This window comes from Chenopodium quinoa, unplaced genomic scaffold, assembly GCF_001683475.1.
Source record: "Chenopodium quinoa cultivar QQ74 unplaced genomic scaffold, ASM168347v1, whole genome shotgun sequence".
Lineage (NCBI taxonomy): Eukaryota > Viridiplantae > Streptophyta > Magnoliopsida > Caryophyllales > Amaranthaceae > Chenopodium > Chenopodium quinoa.
In genome coordinates this window covers 7,227,451-7,247,582 of record NW_018743574.1, presented here as the reverse complement: position 1 = coordinate 7,247,582, position 20,132 = coordinate 7,227,451, and the positions used below count along the sequence as shown (strand labels likewise).

Here is a 20,132-nt window from a genome sequence, read left to right as displayed (position 1 = left end):
CTCAAACCATTTAGAACCGATCCACCTCAGCTCATTGAAAAAATGTCGTTTGAGTAACCAAGTAACACAGTTTGGTTACTCAAACCTGGGCATTTCAAGAAAAAATACTCTATAAAAGAAGAAATTACAGTACGTATAAGGTGAAAAAAAAAAATGATCACACATCATGTACTTATTTATTTATTTTTTGGAGGCAAGAGTTTTCCCCACTTTGTCATCTGTAACATTTAACATGCCTTTCTATGTAACATATTACGGTCTTACGGATATGAACCTAGTGAATGAACTTGTCCCTTCACCATTCAGTAGTTTGGTTTATTACAAAGTGTCTCTTTAACATTCAGCAGTGACTTTTTATTTTTTTTAAGAACGCAGAGCACTCACTTTGATATGATGGCACTTCGAGAACTAGAAAGAACAGAGGTAGATATAAAACATCATTTTAGACATCACTTTGATATGTACTCCCTCTTACTACTATGAAAGTTTGTTACAGCAGTACGAAAAGAAAAGAGGAATAGGAGCAGGAGATAGTGTAGAAAATGAAACCGCAATGGCATGCGAAATCAAAAAGCATGCCAGACTTTATATATATGTTAATGATTATGTTTATGTTCCAGGCTAATTCTCATCACCTGCACAATATTCTCCAGGGCCGCAAACACAGAAATACAAAGAAAGAATAAGAGATTATTGCAAATAAAATGCGCTGCTTGCATTGCTGCTCTAGACCCATATATACAGATAAATTAGAAGTTAAAAAGCATCAATATAAAACCGGCCTCCTCAATTGTTTCTGAAAAGCCACCATCTTTTCTTCTTTTTCATCTCCCAGGGCGGCGGCAACTCTGCATAATGTATTCAACACCTTAATTAGCTACTTTCTCAATGTTATTAAAATCAGTTCATTTTCAAGCAAGCACTAGTATAAAGGAATAGAGCAGAACTGCAGACAATTTTATCATGCTCAACAATTAGCTCCCATAACAGATCCCAATCTTAGGCAATGAAGTTTTAACCCATGGGGTGTCACACGTAAAATGTGCCAACATATCACCATCCATTTTGGTAAAGGTGCTACACAACTGCTACTGGGATTCACCACAGCATTCAGGCTTAAAAAGCATATATCAAGATCTGTGGGGGATTACGAAAGGAATATTGGTTGTGACCCTATAAAAAGTAATGTCATTACAACTATAAGAACGTAGCTGCCTTGAAAACTCTCCTGCTTATCCTAATTTTGCACACTAATACAGCCATTAATCAGTCCCTAATAACCCAACACTCATAATGACAATTATGGACCTTCAACTTCACAATTGGAGGATATAAAACACAAAGGAATTTGTAGATGATTCTAAGAAAGAGAGTTCACCTTGATCTTTAGTATCATAAACAACCAAGAGATGTTGAATGGACACTCCAATTCATTGCATTTCCACGTCTACATAAAACAAATTACTGTAAAACAATGTGTTTCTTATCATCCAACACTCTTCCATTGAGAATTTGATGTCTTTCAAATTGCCTCCCATCCTCTCCACCCACCCCACTGCCATTCCCACCCCCCCCCCCCCCAAAACAACCAAACCAAAATATTTACGAATAACAATTTAAACAACTATAAATTTCGTAGAGAATAAAGTGCTTCACACCCACTTTTCTATAGTACACAGACGTCAGCGGGTAACTATGCAAGACCATGATGCAAACTAAACCAGACAGATTAGTAAAGGGTTATGAAGAACTGAATTTACCTCCTTGCGGATAGATTGAATTGTAGTGCACTTCTGCCCAGAAGCTAAGGAAGATGACTGCATTCCAAACGAAAAAACAAAACAGAACCCAGAAAAAAAAATAAACAAGATTGATTCTTCATGAGCAGAAACTTAACATTACAATAAAAATAAGGTTATAAACAATCTTTACTAATGATTCGATTAATTGCAACAGTTTTTACAGGTTTAAGGACAAAAACAGCACACTTAACAACATCAGAAAGCAGATGGACTTAATATTTTAATCTTTATTTAATTGGAATCCTTTCAGTTTGATATATTTGTTGAAAATTCTGTAGCATCAGTTTGTGGGGAAAAAAAATACCCATTGAGATATTCCATATTCAAAGACTTCAACAATCCAATAATACTAATTAGTAACTGAGCCACAATCAAACAGATTTGAAACCCAATTAAGATAATGTGAATTAAAAAGGTATGTACACAACAAGCACATAAAAGAGAACAAAAAAAGGTAAGTTAAATTATGCAGGGAATACTAAAATGCTGCCAGCATGTACTCAAAAGACACCCCCAACAACTCACCTCGCTTTGACTTCTGAACCTTCGGAATAATCTCCATATAACAGGTGTCCTTGAAAGAAGTTATGAGGAATATCTTAACACCATACTGCAAGAATAGGCTCCACTTATCAGTAAAGAAAAATATTTCAATAACACAAAAATGGGTCAAGTAGACAATTCAACAAAACATATGCAATGGTAAGGCATGATATAATTTTAGTGGATGTGAATATACAGGCCAATTGACATCAAGGGAAAAGTTCAAAAACAAGACTGACAAAAATCTCACCTGTAATCCATGATATAAGGATATAGTGAACTAAATTTCTCTGAAGTTGTGACGTGTCAGCAGCAAGGAGGTCTAATGGTGACAACAGACAATTTCTAAATTGGAACAGGCTTGCATGCACATGATTTTGAGTAAGGATTCAATTTTAACCATACTAAAAAATACAGCAATACTACTATGTTTATAAAAAGCATCATGATTCAACAACTTTGTACTCAATGAAACCAAGATTTTAAAAAATATGTCTCCAACTTCTTAAAAACAAGCACCGTGTTTCTTGTTTGAGAATCCAACATTTAAAATAAAAATGTAAAGAGCAGAGACATACCGAGTCAGCAGCTGCCTGCAAGGTGACATGATCTCCCCATTCACCACTCCTATTTTCATATACACACAACAAAATAAGTAAGGCAAATATAACATAAATGATTTCCCGATATAAGATATACAAACTACTCTCATACAATCATCTGTCGAACAAAATGAAAAAATAACAATTTAAAAAAAAAACATCCTTAAATAAGGAAAAATTCAAAGGGTATTCAAGACCCCAACACATAAGGGGAAAAAACCATTCAGCTTAAGAGAACCCAAAAACTAAGGAACCTGAATAAAGTGAAGCAAGTTTGTGAAAGAGTCAAAGAGATGATAATAAAAGCGTTTTTTAAAAATTAAGTATAGCACACTACAAATAGGACATTGTACATCTTGGTAGACCACCATACCCCAAAAGAGTGAACAAAACCCTATAAGCACATAACCAGGTGCCAATTCTTCTGACATTTACAAAAATCATAAAATGGTTCTTCAAATAGCTGAGGATTTAAAAAGGAAGTTAAGCAAACTGTACTTTGACATCTTGTTTAAATATTCACCATACTCCATGGGCACATATCCCTCGTAAACCTCTGAATCTGACTTGAGCTGAAATATCCAACAGTTGAGCAAATAAGAAATTACACTACCAAAGTACCAATGGAACGGTAACACCAGCCAGATAAGAAAGCTAAAGTAAAACAATTCATATTTTGTTTTCTCAGGAAACCCACCTGAGTGACAACCTGTTGCCTCACAAACTTGTGGTGTTCTGGGGTGCGATAGAATTGATCTGACAAAGCACGAAACTGAAAAAGTACATTAAAGGTTGAAATGATTATCAGTTGTTAGTGATGCAATGGTAACAAAATCAAAGTCTAGAGGGTATTGATGATTGATGAAACTTGCAAGCAGTAGTTTTTAAACTACCAATGTGAACATATGCAGTATTAAATTTTAGATTTTATTCTAAATATTAGCAGATTATGACCATACTGATTTTACGATATAAACATAAACATAATACAATTATGGAATCTAATAAGAACATTTGATGAGTAATAAAAAATTAAAATAAGCAGCAAAGTTATCAAAATTTTCAGCTGGTGCAGGAACTAACAAGAGCTGAATAAATATCAAGGCCAAACAACTGACCTGACAATTGCCATCCCCCTGGACCTTGCGCTCAACCAAATCATACAACTGCAATCTGATCAAAAGTGCCTCTGTTATCAAAGCCATAACAGTGACAATTGGATTGTAATTACTGACAAGAACCACCAATAACAGGCAACATAACTAATTAAATATCTCCAAAGTGGCACCTTGCCGCCACTGTAACAACAGTCCCAGCAGCCAGTACTACATGGTAACATAAAAATATCTACGTAAATTTAATCATGAAAAAGCTCTGAAGGCAACAAAAAAAAGGAAAACTGATAAATTGCAGTACACTTTGATAGCCCCCCCCCCCCCCCCCACCCCCCCAAAAAAAAAAAAAAAAAAAAAAAGAGACAAACTCTACAGATATGTCCATACCTATCTAGTAGTCTTTGATGATCTGAAGTTGCTTCATCCATTGAAGGTATTTCCCCATTAATTCGAGGGACATGCTGCATAGGCAAAAATATTCTTCAATTGAATGGTTATGGTTCCATTATATAGCTTGAACAAGGATACACAAGCGCATAAGAATACTTAATAATAACATCGACTTCCACTAACTAAATCATAGAGCAGAAGACCATGCAAAAACCATTGATTTAATAGAAAAGGCAAAAGTTGTCAACAATCACATTACTCCAATGCCGCCAAATGCTTTTAATACAGTAGGGGAGATCAGCAGTATGCAGCCTCACCCCCCTCCTACTACAACAAAAAAAATCTTAATAATTATAGGCTGCGGGTTATATTCACGTTGGGAAACAAAAAAAAAATCAATTTTCAAATAGCGACTAGATAAGCTTCAGGCCTCCAGCAGAAAACACAATTCTTCGTGGACTACAGTGATATCAATGAAAACATTATTCAAGTACATAAAGAAAAGAGTATGACTCACTCTACATCAACAACAGCTACAAGATTCAAGGCAGTGTCATTGTTGATTATAGGACAAAAACTCCATTAACTCCTATTCGCTACTCCAAGGAAGTATGTGGATGGAAAAATCACAAAAATATTTACACAGAAAATGCAAACCTCAGAACAAGAGAATCATCAACTATCGAAGACATGCACACAGATGAGCAAGAAATGTGTGAAAGAATTCTAGACCTAAGGATTACTTACTGGCACAGGGATCATTTGATTTAACCTCTTCCCCAGTTCTCCATCAAGTGCAGACTCGTCTGCAAATTCAAGAGAATACGAATAGTCTTCACCATCATTGGACCTTTCTCCTGGACTGGAACATGAGCTTGAGTGTCCTGTATCATCTGCCTCCTGGGAATTCTCAAGAGCTGCAATTTGATATTATCTTATATAAGCACACTATAAGAATATGCACGTGAATACGTGATAATGGAAGAATAATAAGGAGATGAGTCACCCTATAAGCAATTATTAATACCAGGACAGTAATTGGCAGAAGATGGTATAAGCCAATCTGATGAAACATTTGATGAATGAAACTGCTGTTGTTCTGCATGCGAAGATTGAGCTGCATTATCAACTTCTAATCGTGAGAATTCTTCTTGTAGACTATGTGCAAGTATTGCATCACTTTCTACATAGTTACAGTGGGAATTACACGCTGTATCATAATTGTACTCTCTCATATATTGTTGATGGTAACTGCTCCCATCTTCTGTATTATAATCCCCACCGTACGTACTATTGAACAAAGGTCCAAAATCAAGAAGATTCAAACCCCACCGGATGACATCTTGATCTTGCTCTTCAGTAGTCATCTTTGTACGTTAGATCAACAAAACCTGCATAAGTCGTCAATGATAGCAGAGGTCATATTCCAACAAACTGGCGCCCACACACATACTCTGAAATGCCTCAAAAATAGTGGGACAATCCCTGAATATCAGAAATTCCTAATTTAATGATTCCTTAAGCGACATATAACACAAACAAAACAAAGGCAAAAAGTTTCACAAAGTTTAATAATAGTAATTGCAAATAAGGGAGAACTTAACCATAACAAAAGCCATACATAGAGAGCATGCAAATAGGCAAAAGTCTATAATCTAGGAAAAGCACAACAAGTATGCGTTTATCATAAGAAGATTTAAAAAAAAAAAAGAAAAATCAACATTTTTGGCAAAGTAATTATGGAACCTATATACAAGAAAACAAAAGTCAATTGCCATTCTTCACAAATCAGTTGCTTATAGGAGTTATCTTCACATGTTCCAATTACTTTCCCGTTCTAACATGCAGCTACAGAACTTTTCAAATTTAGATGGCATATCAAATAATTACGAAGTATAATTTCTGAAAAAGAAATAGTCACTTTTGTTTTTTTGTTAAGTCAAATTGTCTCAATCCCAAACAGATTGAGATTCACCATAATTCAACCAAATTAGTTATGTCTTTTACTTAGGCCGAATACACAAAGCATGATGAGGAGCACCTAATTTTTTAGGAGAATATTTAAGCCACAAGCAAACCTATAATATCCATAATCTGAGACTCTGAAAATTAAGGAGAGCAATCGTAACTATAAAATATAGAGCGACATGAAGTTCATGAAGTAGCATCATTCATGTAATATGGCATATGCCCATACTGCACATGAAATTAAAATCAATGACTCTACAATGGCTTACTAATAAAGACCACCATTGTAATGATTAAATCTTGAACAATGATTTGAGTAATGTTTGCCATTAAATTTTTCCTCTTTGAGAAAAATAAGTAAACTCATTAAATTCATTTTAAATATAAATTTAAACTTTCATAAAATAGTCAAAGTGATCAAGTTTGGCATATTTTGGGTGAACGCTTAATTCCTACTTCTTGGCAATTACTAGTACTATTACTATTACTCAGCATAATATTTAGTAATGACCAAACACAGAACAAGTATAATTTGATGAATACACTTGTGTACTTGTATTTTTTTTTTTTTTTTTTTTTTTTGGTAATTGCCAAACATCATTCTTCCCAAAAAAGAAAAGCCCCTCCCTCATTCCTTTTTCTTTCTCTATATAGATCAAACACCAATGAAAACAACGATGGTGCATCAAATTGACACTCATATATTTCCACTCTCCATCCAAATGAACTATGCAAGAAATCATAACTATGCGAACGACTTTGATCAATTACAAGCTACCTCCCGCACCCTTTCTATACTCCCATGGAACACATTTTTATCATCTATTTTCCAACATGGTACAACTTAATGTTAAAATTAAATATAACTGATGTTTCAACAATGATAATAAGAAATTTGGTGATTAACATAATGATCACTTAAGACAGATCAGTGGCCAGAATAAGAAAAATAAAGAAAACCATCTTAGATTGAACTTCAACAAAAGAAGAACGACAATCTGACTAAAATATTAAGGGATAGAGGGAAGGAATGTAGGACTCTAGCAAACATACAGTATGTAGCATTTCAAGACAAAATCTTCCTTCAAGTCTGAAGTATCAAACCTTGACCAAAAACAAATCCTCAGCAAAATATACGGGAAGACTATTTTTTCCCAACAAACATAAAAACAGCGTCCTTATCACCTTCCTTCCCTATCTCAACAATTTAAATGTCCAGCAGCATTTTCTCATCCCATAGAAAACAAATATTCACCTTTTCCTTTGAAATGCCCTTTGAAGCAACTTGCCTTCAATCAAAGATAAGTATTTTATAGTTTACCAACCACAATCAAAGTGAAATCACACCTAACATTCTAATTCTCTTAGGAATAGAACACAGAAAGGAGTAACCAAAAATTTACTATCTGCCACAGTGATCATACATTAAATTTCTCCGTAAGCCTTACATATGAAATAATCCTCTGCCACAGTTATCAAACATTAAACTAGTACCGCAAGCCTTAAATATGTAATTATCATCTGCCACAGTGATCAAACATTAAACTAATCCGTAAACCTTACATATGTAGTTATCATCTGCCACAGTGATCAAACATTAAACAACTCCGTAAGCCTTACATATGTAACTATCATCTGCCACAGTGATCAAACATTAAACTACTCCGTAAGCCTTACATATGTAACATAAATGTTCACAAAAAAGGAATTAATTGAATACAAGCGATATGCTCCAAAATATAAAACTACACATTCAAATAATAATGATTACTAATTCAACTATTAGGTCCACAAGTATAATATAAATAAACTGTTTCTACTTTTAACTTTAATAACAACTAAAATAAAACAAAGATTACATTATGAATCAATTAAATTATGAAAGAATTACAAGTAGCGAGTAAATAACTATGTAAATTAAATTCCATGAGGCAGCAATCAAACAGCATCAAAAAATTAAAGTGCGGACGAAATTGATCAGAATTTAATCAAGCTGACATAAATCACTCAAAAAAATAATCAAAAACGATAAAAACAAATCAAAAAGAATAAATCATCAATCAAAAACCTAATTGAAAATCAATCACGTCGAATACAATAACTAACCTTCAATATTCAAAATCGATGATAAAATCAACAGAAAAAAGAAAATAAAATGGATTAAAAAAATCTAAAATAATGAACAGACATGAAAATCAAGAGATAAGAATGATTAATAAAATACCTAAAATCGGCGATCGGAGACGATAATCGGCGAACGAGATCTGGTAAATCGACGGCAGAAAAAGAGAGAGAAAGAGAGGAGAGAGAAAATGGGCTTGAATTGTGGGTTGAAAAGACGAACTTAGGATGAGAAATTTTATGGGCGGTGAATAAAATGAATGGTACTTTACGTAATGATGTGTGTTATGAAACTTGCGGAAGGTTTGGGCCTAAGGATTCGGATTTTCATGTGAAAAAGATGACTTTTTTTTTTGGGCTTTTATTTCGTATACGTATTATTGTACTCCTATTAATGTATTATTATTATTTCTTCTTGGTTAAGCTACAAAAAGGCAATTTTATTTTAACCTCTCCTAAATTCAATTTATTGGTACTACTTTTTGGTTTTTTTTGCTGATTAAGGTAGGTGATGTGTGCTTTCATTAAAAAGAATTTTCTTTTTGGGTTTTAGTGCATAACATCCAATTGGACAATTGAATTATTTGGTTTTCTATTTTTAAATTCTTGAATTCCAAATAATCACCTATAAACGTTATTGAATTGACAAACTATTGGATTTATAGGATAATGGATTTATCACCTTAAAGTGATCCCCGTGTAATTTTAGACTAGTTCTTTTGAGGTTCTGGGCAAGCAAAGTAGATTTCAGCAGAGTAGCGCTGATTAAGTTAGTAGACCAAGACTCAGTGGAGTAGAGTAGAAAAGGGTCTTATTAGATGAACTAATTAAGTGAAAACAAAACATTATATTCTATAGGAATAATTAAGGTAACACATAACGTTGTAACCATTCAAAATATTTTGAGTTGGCTAGTTATAAATCTGGTGTTGGTTCGCACGTGAAATTGTTAAGTTATGTTTTATAAAGAGATACTCCGTATAATTTTTATTGGCTCTGGAAAACTAGACGCTAGAAGAATCGATAGGAGTAGGTAAGTAGCACAAAATATATATATATATATATATATATATATATATATATATATATATATACACGACGCACATAAGTCCAGATAAGAAAATATTTAAGTGAGAAAATTGTTATCGTCCTTGAATCTTTATATCTGACCAAGTGTCATGGTGGAGTAACTGATGTAAGGAAAGAAAGAACAACAAAGCAAAGAACAAAAGATTCAATCATGATCAAGTGCATTCTCATATTTGTAATTTAGCACATGCATAAACTGATATACTCTGCAACTATGCAAGCTAAGGTCCATTGACTGGCACAGTGAAAAAATGGTGTGAAGTGGGATACATCACATATACAACCATTTCAGTGAAACATAAAAGCCCTTTTGATGGCATAAACAAGCACTCATCACTTCAATTCAATTCCAGTGGTATAGTATGGTATGGCCACTCTGTTATGGGCTAATGGAAAAAAATTATGTATATACTGCTTATTGCATGTATGTTGAGGCAGTGAAAATGACTTTGATTAAATTTTCATACCCTTTTTTTGGCTAAGTTATAAATGAGAAAATGGCTCCTTTTTCTGACTTGTATTCCCTATGAATTTCATTCATACCACTCTTTTTGTGCTTGATTAATAATGGCTTTAAATTTGGTCTATTTCTACCCACTACTATAACAGTATTACCTCATGTACTGTAGTCAATGTGATATTTACAAGATTCACACTCAATCATTTGATTCACATGCTTTCTTCATCAATTCTTTTACTACTATATGGAATAATGGATGGAATTAATGGATGTCTTTTAGTTCCATATTTCATCGAACTGTGAATTTCATGAGTATCATGAATATCACAAATGACTTCTAAACTCGCTTGTTATTCTAGCTTTAATTTAGTTTCAATTGTAATTACCTGCACCCAAAAAGTAACACAATCAACACTTATTTCTGTGTCGATATTAATTTTAAACATAGTCTCATATAAATGTTTTGATTGGATGCAAAATTTGCTATAGAATAATTTTCGTATATTTGTATTCTTAAATGTGATTCATCTCTTGAAAAGTGTTGGAAAAATTATTAAGCAATTTGTTATGTTAGAATTTGCAAGATGTTATCATTCTAGTATTTAAGACAAACAAGTAGACCTGGTTATTGGGCGGGTCGAGTCAGGGTCGATGCGGGTCGGTTGTGGGTCGGGTCAATGTGGGTCACATTTTATAGGGTTAATATTGGGTCGGGTCAATGTGGGTTGCGGGTCGATAATGGGCAGGCCCAAAAAATATCAATTAAAAAAAATATTAGACAAAGTCATTATTAAGTATATATGAATATAAATTTATCTATGTAATTATTTTTAAATTATCTATTTTCTTTATCAATTAAATTGGAAAAACATTTTGGCCCTATATTGACCCTGTCCATTAAAGGCCCTGTCCATTAAAAGCCCTTTAAGCTTGGCCCTAATTCTATTATCATTGGGCTACCCTACCCAATAACCACCTCTACAAACAAGTGACGTTCACATATGTGATAAACCTAGTTATCGATTTGATTTGTCTTTAATATATGTGATAAACCTAGTTATTGATTTGATTTGTCTTTAGTCACTAGCCTATAGTTTTTGACACCTTCACTAAGAAAAAAAAAATTTCTATTAATTTTGAGTTCTTAAGCACGCCAATTATCTAGCTAAAGAAGTTGGTATAACTAATTTCTTCCACGAGGAGCGAGTATTGAATATTTGAGTAGCGGCAGCAACCCCATTAGTCGTAAATCCAATTGTGATTAACAACTAATTGACATTAAATTACTACATAATTAATCTAATGTTCGAGCTCTCAGAATTGGTGGACAGGTGATAGTGGACTCTTCAATAATTTATAGCCGTAGTAATATCTTGAGCAATTTCCAAATCTTGTATTTATACTATAATTTAGTCGTTCTAACGGTATATATGCAATAATTTTTATCTGTACTATTTCTACCAATGTGTACATCATAATCAACCCTTGTTTGAGATTGATATAATACAAAATTATGTACACCTTTTTTCGTCAATTTACATTTTACATGCAGTTCATAAAGTTCTAATTAATTTTGAGAGACCGAGTCATTGAGACATTTGATGTTTTATACGTCGTATTAAGTTATTAATACTAAGTTTGATGATTTATTTTTTAGTTAAACCCTCCAAAGAAGGGAAACGGGATGTGCCTTTCTATATTTTGACAGATTAGTCGTTATCATATTGTCCAATAATCTCCGAAAATTGGATCAATATGTAGCACAAAAACGTCAAATCGAGCCAAAGCAAGAGCTTAGTAGTGTATATATTCTTCATAGCTCTCAATCTTTTCGAAAGGCACATGAAGTTACATATAATTAAGAAGCACGTCCAACCAAAAAAAAAGGGGTAGGGCAACACTACCAAATACCAGCTCATATTTACAATCTACCTTAACAGAAGTAAATGCCTTACATTCATCACTACTTTCATTGTTCAAGACCTAAAAACTTCACCATACTTTATTCCTTGGTCCCTTAATAATAGTGATTATATATAGTATTAAATTGAGTAGTGATTTTAATTGATTCTCCTCTATGTAAAGTTGTACATTTTCACTATATATGTTACTCCACAAGCTTATATTCTTTTCAATATTTCGAAAAAAAGGGTATTATGAGCAAGTCTAAAGTAAAAATTCCAAAATCAAAAAGTAGGCCTTAAATAGTAATACGTGATACTATCTACGTGCAAATAGAGTAATTTCATCTGAGCACCGATGATTTAGGGTTAGATCATTTTCAACTGATGAATCACTAGAGTCAAGGCTGAGGCCGCATAATCGAATCTAATTTTAGCAGTTAGCTTCTTTTAATATAGCAACCTATACATGTAACATTAGTTTTCAACTATAGTCAATTTCATTTCGAGTCAAAATCAAGCCAATATAATTCCATATACTTTCACATTAGGTAAAATGATTAGGTATGAGTCAACTTTATCAAGTTTACATGCACAAAAAAGACGTAAGGGAAAGGGACGGCTTTAATTTGTAGAAATCATACAGTAAGGAGAAGGGATTTTCATTGAAAAGTATTCCATACATATTGTAAAAAGAGTATGTATGCTTATATGAATGCTCAAACAAACAATACGAGCTAGAATACATTTTATATGATCAACAAAAGTCTGAGAAAGCAATATAAATATAAATATAAAATACTACTACTAGTTTACTACAACAAAATATGAAAAATGGTTAAAAGGCAGGCATAGAAATGAAACAGTATACTAAGAATGAACTAAAGAACAAATAATTGGCCCCCTATTTTTTCACTTCTGCTATTTCTTACTTGATGACTTTTGGCCTTTCAGTCAACCTCTTATACCTGGATGTTCTGAAAAATCATCTATTTCTCTCTTTCTCTCTCTCTTATTTATTTACTTCCATGTTTCTGGTCCAAATGCTAGGTTGTCCCTGCCAGACCCTTTTGTTGGGTATAGGAAATTTGTAACCCCACAATCAAAAAAACTTCCCTTCTTTTTTTCTGTTTATAAGAAGGAAAAACTAAAGCAAAAACAAAAACAAAAATAATGCAAGTACCATTTTATCAACTAAGATAAGAACCTTCCTTGCACTAATCCATCCCCATCCTAAAACAATGCTTAATCATTGATAAACTCGATTATTATCCCGGGATTGGTTATTGATCGATCGATTGAGCTTTGTCAGTCTGGCAGATCAGGATTTTGGTCACTGTCTCTGAATGTTAGCTTTCTCTTTGTGCCTGATGTACTTGGTTTATCAGTAGTAGTAGTTTGTTCAACTTCAGTTGTCAAGTTAGGAGTACTAGGAATTTCCCTAGAACACAATCTCTGCATCAAGCTATAACAGGAAACCAATTGCTTCTCCTGCTGCTGCTTCTGCTGCTGCAGCATTACAATCATGTAAACAGAATCAGATACAGTTGCTCCAATCTACTACATTTCACTCCAAACTCTTCATCTCAACTCACGTACTAGTGTAGTACCCATATCGGATCCTCAACACTCCCACATTGTCACATGAGTATCAAAACTTCTCAAAAAACACTATATTCAAGTCCAACACTTGGACACGTACCCATGTCCGAGTAACACAAGTACTAACAAGTAACAATGCATTGATTAATCACGAGTTTAAAGAGAAAGAAATCTTACATCGTCTGAAGTCTGCCACAATGAAACAGTACTAATCCTAAGCTTCAAAGCTTCTTGAGTTAATTGCCAATCAATGGCAGCCATCACTGCCGCGGCAGCAACCACAAATGGATAGTAATCACCAACCGAATTACTCTCTGCATCATCAAATCAAACCATATATTATACATGAATGAACAATACAAATATACACTAACATTTGAATTGAATAACATAAGATTGATAAAGATTATACCTTTAATAAACCCCATTACTAATTGAGTTCCTCTTGAAATCAATGGATCAACATTTTGATCATCCAACTTAGTAGCATAGTAATGAAGGTAAACAAAAGGAGTACTCAAAGTCATGTTCCATTCCAAAGTAGTTAAAACAAGAAGCTCCATATTTTGCATCACATTTCTTTCGAATTCGAAATCGGGTACTTGATATTCTGATAATGCAGGCACTTTACATTCGTCCATTTTCGCAGCCAATGATAAACATGCTACTCCTAGTAATGTAACTGCCCAAGGTTGATGTTCCTACCATATTATAAAAATTAATCAAAACCAATTAATTAAATTGATTCAACATTTCATTTTCAACAACCAAATAAACAAAAAAGAAAGATAAAGATAATGATAAAAAAGAAAACTCACATAGATGTATCTTCTTGATAAGAAACGGTCCAAGTACAAGATTGATAAATAAGCAGTTTGATTTAGAAACCCAAATGAATCTTTAGCCTACATTAAAGAAACAAGAAATCAAATTAATGATTAATCTATTAATTGAGTGATTGATTAATTAAAAAGGGGGGAGAACAACAAACAACAACGCACATACATTGAGAATCCAATTGATGGAAAGAGCACGAGAATTCTTTAACCAATAAGGGAAATTGGAAGAAGAATTAGACGATGAATTAATCTCTCTTCTAACCAACATTTGAAGATAAAAATCATCTTCAGAATCCAAATCTTGATAGTACGGAACTAATTGAGAATTCTGAAATTGGGTTTCCCGATTTTGTTCATCCCCTTCATTTAAGTAAGATTTATCTTCTCGACAGAGTAGATTAGATGATGAAGGTTGAGAGCTTGAACCCTCCATTATTTTTTTTATAATTATTTTTTTAATTTAATTTTGTGGGGTTTGGGGGTTGGATTCCATGAAGAATTTACAGTAGTAGTAGTATGAAATTAAGGAGTGAAGAAAGAAGAAAAAGTAGGAAAATTGAAGTGCTAAAATAGGAGAGAAAATTGGGATTGAGGTAATCTAGGAAGAAAGAGGAGAGAGGATTCTGGCGCTAAAAGAGTGTCTAAAAGGTGTGGGGGAGGTGTTGAGACTTGAGAGCGGTTTTGGTGCCGCCAAAATTAGCGGATGTGATATACAGATTGTGTTTTTTTTTTTTTTTTTTTCCAGCGGTTATATATGAACTAACTGTTGTTTTTTTTTTTTGCACTCACTTAAGTTTCAGTTTCTTCTTCCATTTTTAAATTTTTTTTTTTTTTACTTTTTGATTAGTGATTGACTGCTATGTAAAATGTGGGTTAATGGGTTAATTGATGGTAATAAAGTCAACTAAGTCCGACTTTGAAAATAGTGTGTAGGCATGTATGTCGTATTGTAACGTATATATGGTGTCTTTAAGTGTATACACCAGATAGGTGATGTTGATCTAATTAATATTCGCATGCAGTATATAGAACACGTGAATGTGTAAAAATTAAAGATTTCTTTTATGTATTCGTAAATGCATGGTAGACTTTTGCATTTGGTATCAGATTTTAGTGTCTATAATATACCATAGTACCAGTATGTATATTGCATCCTATGTTTAAAAAAGGAGATTCGTAATATATTGCTGACTAATTCATGTATTTAGAAGCTAACTAACACTTGACACTATATGGTCAGTATTCGAAAATAATTATAGAGAAGATTAGACATCAAGCTATTTTTGACAAAGTATATAGAATTGATTTGGATTTTGGAGAATATTTACAAAGATAAAGCTTGAATATTCAAAATATTTAATAGATAACACGAATTTCACAAGGGTTCTCAACTCAAAAACATGGCCTCGTCTCTTTTTGGAGCAAAGTCATGAAGGAGAAATCATACGAATTACAGTAATTAAATTTTATAAATCTTGTTTTTTTTTAAATAAATATACGCACTAATCCAATTATCTAAAAGGTGGTTAATTAAAGTTTGACGACCGATATAGTTGAAAATTTTGGTTTTTTTAGAAAAAAAAAAATTCAAAACAAAAATTCAATAAATTTACCATTTTCATTAACTAAGTATATCTTTCTGATGAAGATAACAATCAAATTCTTATCTCTTTAAACAAACTATACTCTATTAAGCTCTGTTTTCTGCCTTTTGAAAAAAAAAAAGCTCTGTTTTCTACTCCAAATACTCAAGTATATCCGTGGATAAATTTGGATTTAATCAATTCTAATTAGTAAAAATCATCATTATTGAAAAATACGAAAGTAAGGGAAATAAGTAGTAAGAAAATATACAAATTAATTAGAAAGATTCCTCTCAAGTTTCCATATAAAGAATATTGTTTTTTAGGATAAGAACTCAAGATGATTTCATGTTAGCCATATAGCTGGTTTATTTCTTAAAGGTGTATCATGTGAGGATTTGATAATAAAAAATAAGAAAAGTTGATCATGAAAAATATATAGTTAATTATCTAATGGATGACACATTATACCATATATACATATTTATCGAGATCGAACCTATGCTAATATTTGTTGTAAATCTTGTAATACGATGTACGATATTGGTGAGAATGTACGGTGGCTAATTGTTTGAAGCATATATTCCAAAAAATATCGTAGAGAGTATGGGGAAGTATTTGACATTCTTTCAACTATGCTCCATATACATATTACATACATAACACTATTTATGAAATAACGAGAGCTAGGTACATTGAAAACTTGTATTGCAGTGATATTTTAGTTGAACAATTGTCACAAATATATTATGAATGCATTAGTTTAATATTATCGTAGATTTTTTATGATATAATCGACTGATGACTCATAATTTATCATACTTATAATTAAGTTGTGTCACATAAAATATATCGTACTTTCACTAGTTAAAATTTTAAATCATAAGAGATTCTTAATCAAAAGCTTTTTAGAATGATGACAAATTAATTCATGCAAGATACTCCGTATTACTCTTATACGAGTACTCTGTACTCCGTAGTATTTATCAAAATATACTACTCCGTATTATACTTGAGCGATCGAGATGAGTATAATTAGCAAAGACGAGCATCATCCCCGTGGGAAGAAAACAGAAAAAAGGGTGGGACCACAACGTCATTGCATGTTATAATTATTTTGCTTAATTTGGCGCCAAAATAATGGAACATTTCAACTATCAATATTGACTACTCTAATTCCCAACTGGCAAAATACCCCTTATTAAAATAATCACACTTTGCCAGTTGGTATTTGTTTTCCTCTTTGGTTGGTTTGGCCGTTTGGGACTGCTGCTTTCACAATTTCACTACTACTCGTATATTTGTGGACTTTTCACTCTTATTATCTTTTACCATTATCCAAGGGTGCATCTCATTTTCAAAGGTCACAAATGTTTCTAACATTTTTACTTTATATTATTGTGTGACCAATTAACTGTTAAATTTGTCATGGTTTGACCATAAGTCAACCTTAAATTATAAGTATGTTGAAAAATAGTACTCCACTTATTAATTGATCAATTTAACATTGTGTATGATATCAATGAAATTAGAAGTTTATTTGCAACGATGAATACATGTAGTTGAAGCCTACGTAAGTATACTTCATCGTTAACATGATTAAGTAATTGTCACATCAATAACTTACTTTAATCTACGGAATTGACTCCTTAAAAGATAGTTTTAATTAGTGTTTATTAAGCGCAAAATGACTAAGGTTGTTGTTTGTTGTCTTTACTCTACATATAATATGGTTATCAACTTGACTTGTTGGTACTTTATGGGAGAATACACACACATAAACACTACCTAGACATGTGAGAGTATGGCTCAAGCTCGATTTTTTCTAAATGCAGTATCTACTCGTCCTATAATCATTTTTAAATCTGTATGAACTAATCAGCTAATACCATACAAATTAGACAAACTCACAAAAAATATAATTACTAAGTACATCAAAGTAGGAAATATATTTAATATTTACACATAACTATGTGTGAAACTTAATATGACTACCAATTAGTGGGACATAACTCTTTCTTTACTAACATTCACTACATTTAAGATGTAATAAGACTTTTAGTTCGTTAATCAAGTCATTCACAACACTTTTCTTACAAATTTATATACTAAAATTTTCATTCATAATTAAAACATGTGTGAAATCTACTTAAAAACCTAGTGACTTTTAAGGAGAACTTGTAGTGTCTAGTGAATTTAGGTTCCATATTTATCCTTAAATCATGTTTCAATTTTGGCAACAACACTGTAAATTGTTAGTTAGTTCAAGCTAAGTCACCAACCCAAATTTCCACCCTACTTAAATTTAGATGCTACACTATTATATAATTTATTGCAATTTTATTAAATTAGTGTATTTGAGTCCCCATTTATCTTCCAGCCAACCTAGCCATAAACGTGGCTGTCAATATATAAAATTGAAAAATAAATAATAGTAACAAACGTGTGACATTTATACTATCACTCACTTCACAAAATCAATTTGCTGTCTACCTAATTCTTAAGCTACAGTATCTCGTGTCTCTACCTAATTTAACTAAATGAATATAATGTTAGTAAAAAATAATACAAATATAAGTCAATGACACAGTTGCTAGTTGATATTCGATCTGATAATTAAAGCTTATAGTAACTCTTAAGATTCCAAAAATACAAGTAGATTAAAAATAAATGATGTAAAAATAAATAGTGTTTGGGTCCAATTTAGTCCAATTGGGCTTAGGCATTAAATTATCCAATTAAAAGCCCAAGGTCAAGGTTCATCTCTCCAATTGTGCTAAAGTTAAAGATCAGTCCTCAAGGCAAGCCAATTGGGCTAAGGCCCAACTTCTCCATGTATGCAGAGGTATAAAAGCCATCAATATTACATTTGTACATTCATTCAAGCAAAGCCTCAAGCAATTAATTCTCTTGCACAATGTTCTCTTTCTACACACTGTACTGACTTTAGCATCGGAGGGGCCTTCCTCGGCAACACCCCCGAGGCTAGTTTACGTGTGTTTACTGTGCAGGAAACCTTCGGCCCAACATTACTTGGATCGAATCTAGTCTTCTCCACTTCATCGGACCTTCGACAAGGTCCCATTGTTTTCACCCGAAACAATTTGGCGCCGTCTGTGGGGAAAACTTTCAAAAATCTTTAAGCCAAATTTCTAACCAAGATCATCTTGCAATTATCTTAGTAGCAATGGCTAAGAACCGCAAGAGCAAAGACCTCCGTCAAGGAGCAGGCGAAAAGCCTAAAACCCCTACACCATCACCCTCGCCGGACCGGAACTCTCCCAAGGGTGCCAGCTCGGGGGGAGGATCATACAGGGAGGATTCCCTTTCTCCCGTAATTCATAACTCTCATCATAGGCCGAGTCACTCTCGGTCTAGTAGGGGTGAGTCCGATCATAGGACACATTCAGTGCCCCAAAGCCAACCATCGACTGTGCGCCCTCATTCCCATACTCGGCCGAGGACCCCTTTGACGGGGCCCAGCTCGGAGGAGGTGGAAAGAGCGCTGGCAGTGCTCATGGAGGCAATGAGGGCACAAAATATGCCACCACCTCGTGATCGAACTCCTCCGCATACCCGGCATCAACGGAGGAAGCTAGACCATGATGGTGGGAAGCTTCCTTCCTTCCGGGAACTGGAAGAGTGGGAAGAGGATACCTGGAAAACTGAAAAAGAGAGGAAAAAGAACCCTCAATTTTTCAAAGGATCCTCATCCTCCCGACCAGAAACGCATAAGAGCAGCAGCTCAGCTTCTCGGCCAGAATCTACTCACCGAGAACAACCTGAGACTGTTCGCCGAAGCGTCCTCGACCGACTCGGCGGCAAGGAACCGAGCGTGCACAGTCGCCTCTCGTTCCCTGCGGCCGAGGCCCAGACTTCCCAGCCAGGGACGAAAACCACTCCTACCTCTCTAAGAGGGCAGAGCGCGGTCCCTTCGGCCAGGAACAAGGACAAGGTCGTTATGCTACCCGCCAGTTCGTCATTCGAGCAATGGATACTGGAAGAGCACGTGCCCACGGTTAAAATACCGTCGCACATCACATATGACGGGACCTCGGATCCGAAGGACCACGTGGCCTCGTATGAGACTCATATGCATCTTTGCCCCAGATCCGAA

The 20,132-nt window shown here is 33.7% G+C and overlaps 2 protein-coding genes across 6 annotated transcripts; both read right to left on the bottom strand.

Moving 5' to 3' along the window:
• Positions 1-538: 538 nt before the first annotated feature.
• Positions 539-9,088, bottom strand: LOC110682429 (OTU domain-containing protein 5-like). 5 transcript variants are annotated; one of them, XR_002503413.1, is made up of 12 exons: positions 8,645-9,084; positions 5,480-5,843; positions 5,200-5,369; positions 4,450-4,523; positions 4,066-4,120; positions 3,645-3,719; positions 3,446-3,519; positions 2,924-2,972; positions 2,328-2,412; positions 1,761-1,817; positions 1,379-1,447; positions 539-848 (listed from the first exon to the last, which is right to left on the bottom strand). XR_002503413.1 is itself a non-coding variant. In XM_021858765.1 (12 exons), the coding sequence occupies exons 2-12, from the start codon at positions 5,817-5,819 to the stop codon at positions 787-789; spliced, it is 951 nt and encodes a 316-aa protein (XP_021714457.1). In that variant the 5' UTR covers positions 5,820-5,843; positions 8,645-9,080; the 3' UTR covers positions 539-786. The 5 variants fall into 5 exon arrangements, 3 of the variants coding, with proteins under 3 accessions (XP_021714457.1, XP_021714455.1, XP_021714456.1); XM_021858765.1 differs by lacking the exon at positions 1,379-1,447 and having other exon boundaries at positions 5,480-5,569; positions 5,660-5,843; positions 8,645-9,080; XM_021858763.1 differs by lacking the exon at positions 1,379-1,447 and having other exon boundaries at positions 8,645-9,079.
• A 3,757-nt stretch (positions 9,089-12,845) lies between these two features.
• On the bottom strand, positions 12,846-15,064 carry LOC110682425 (cyclin-D5-1-like). Its single transcript, XM_021858759.1, has 5 exons — positions 14,599-15,064; positions 14,412-14,498; positions 14,006-14,294; positions 13,771-13,907; positions 12,846-13,500 (listed from the first exon to the last, which is right to left on the bottom strand). Exons 1-5 carry the CDS (start codon positions 14,863-14,865, stop codon positions 13,300-13,302), a joined length of 981 nt encoding a protein of 326 aa, XP_021714451.1. The 5' UTR covers positions 14,866-15,064; the 3' UTR covers positions 12,846-13,299.
• Positions 15,065-20,132: the final 5,068 nt, after the last annotated feature.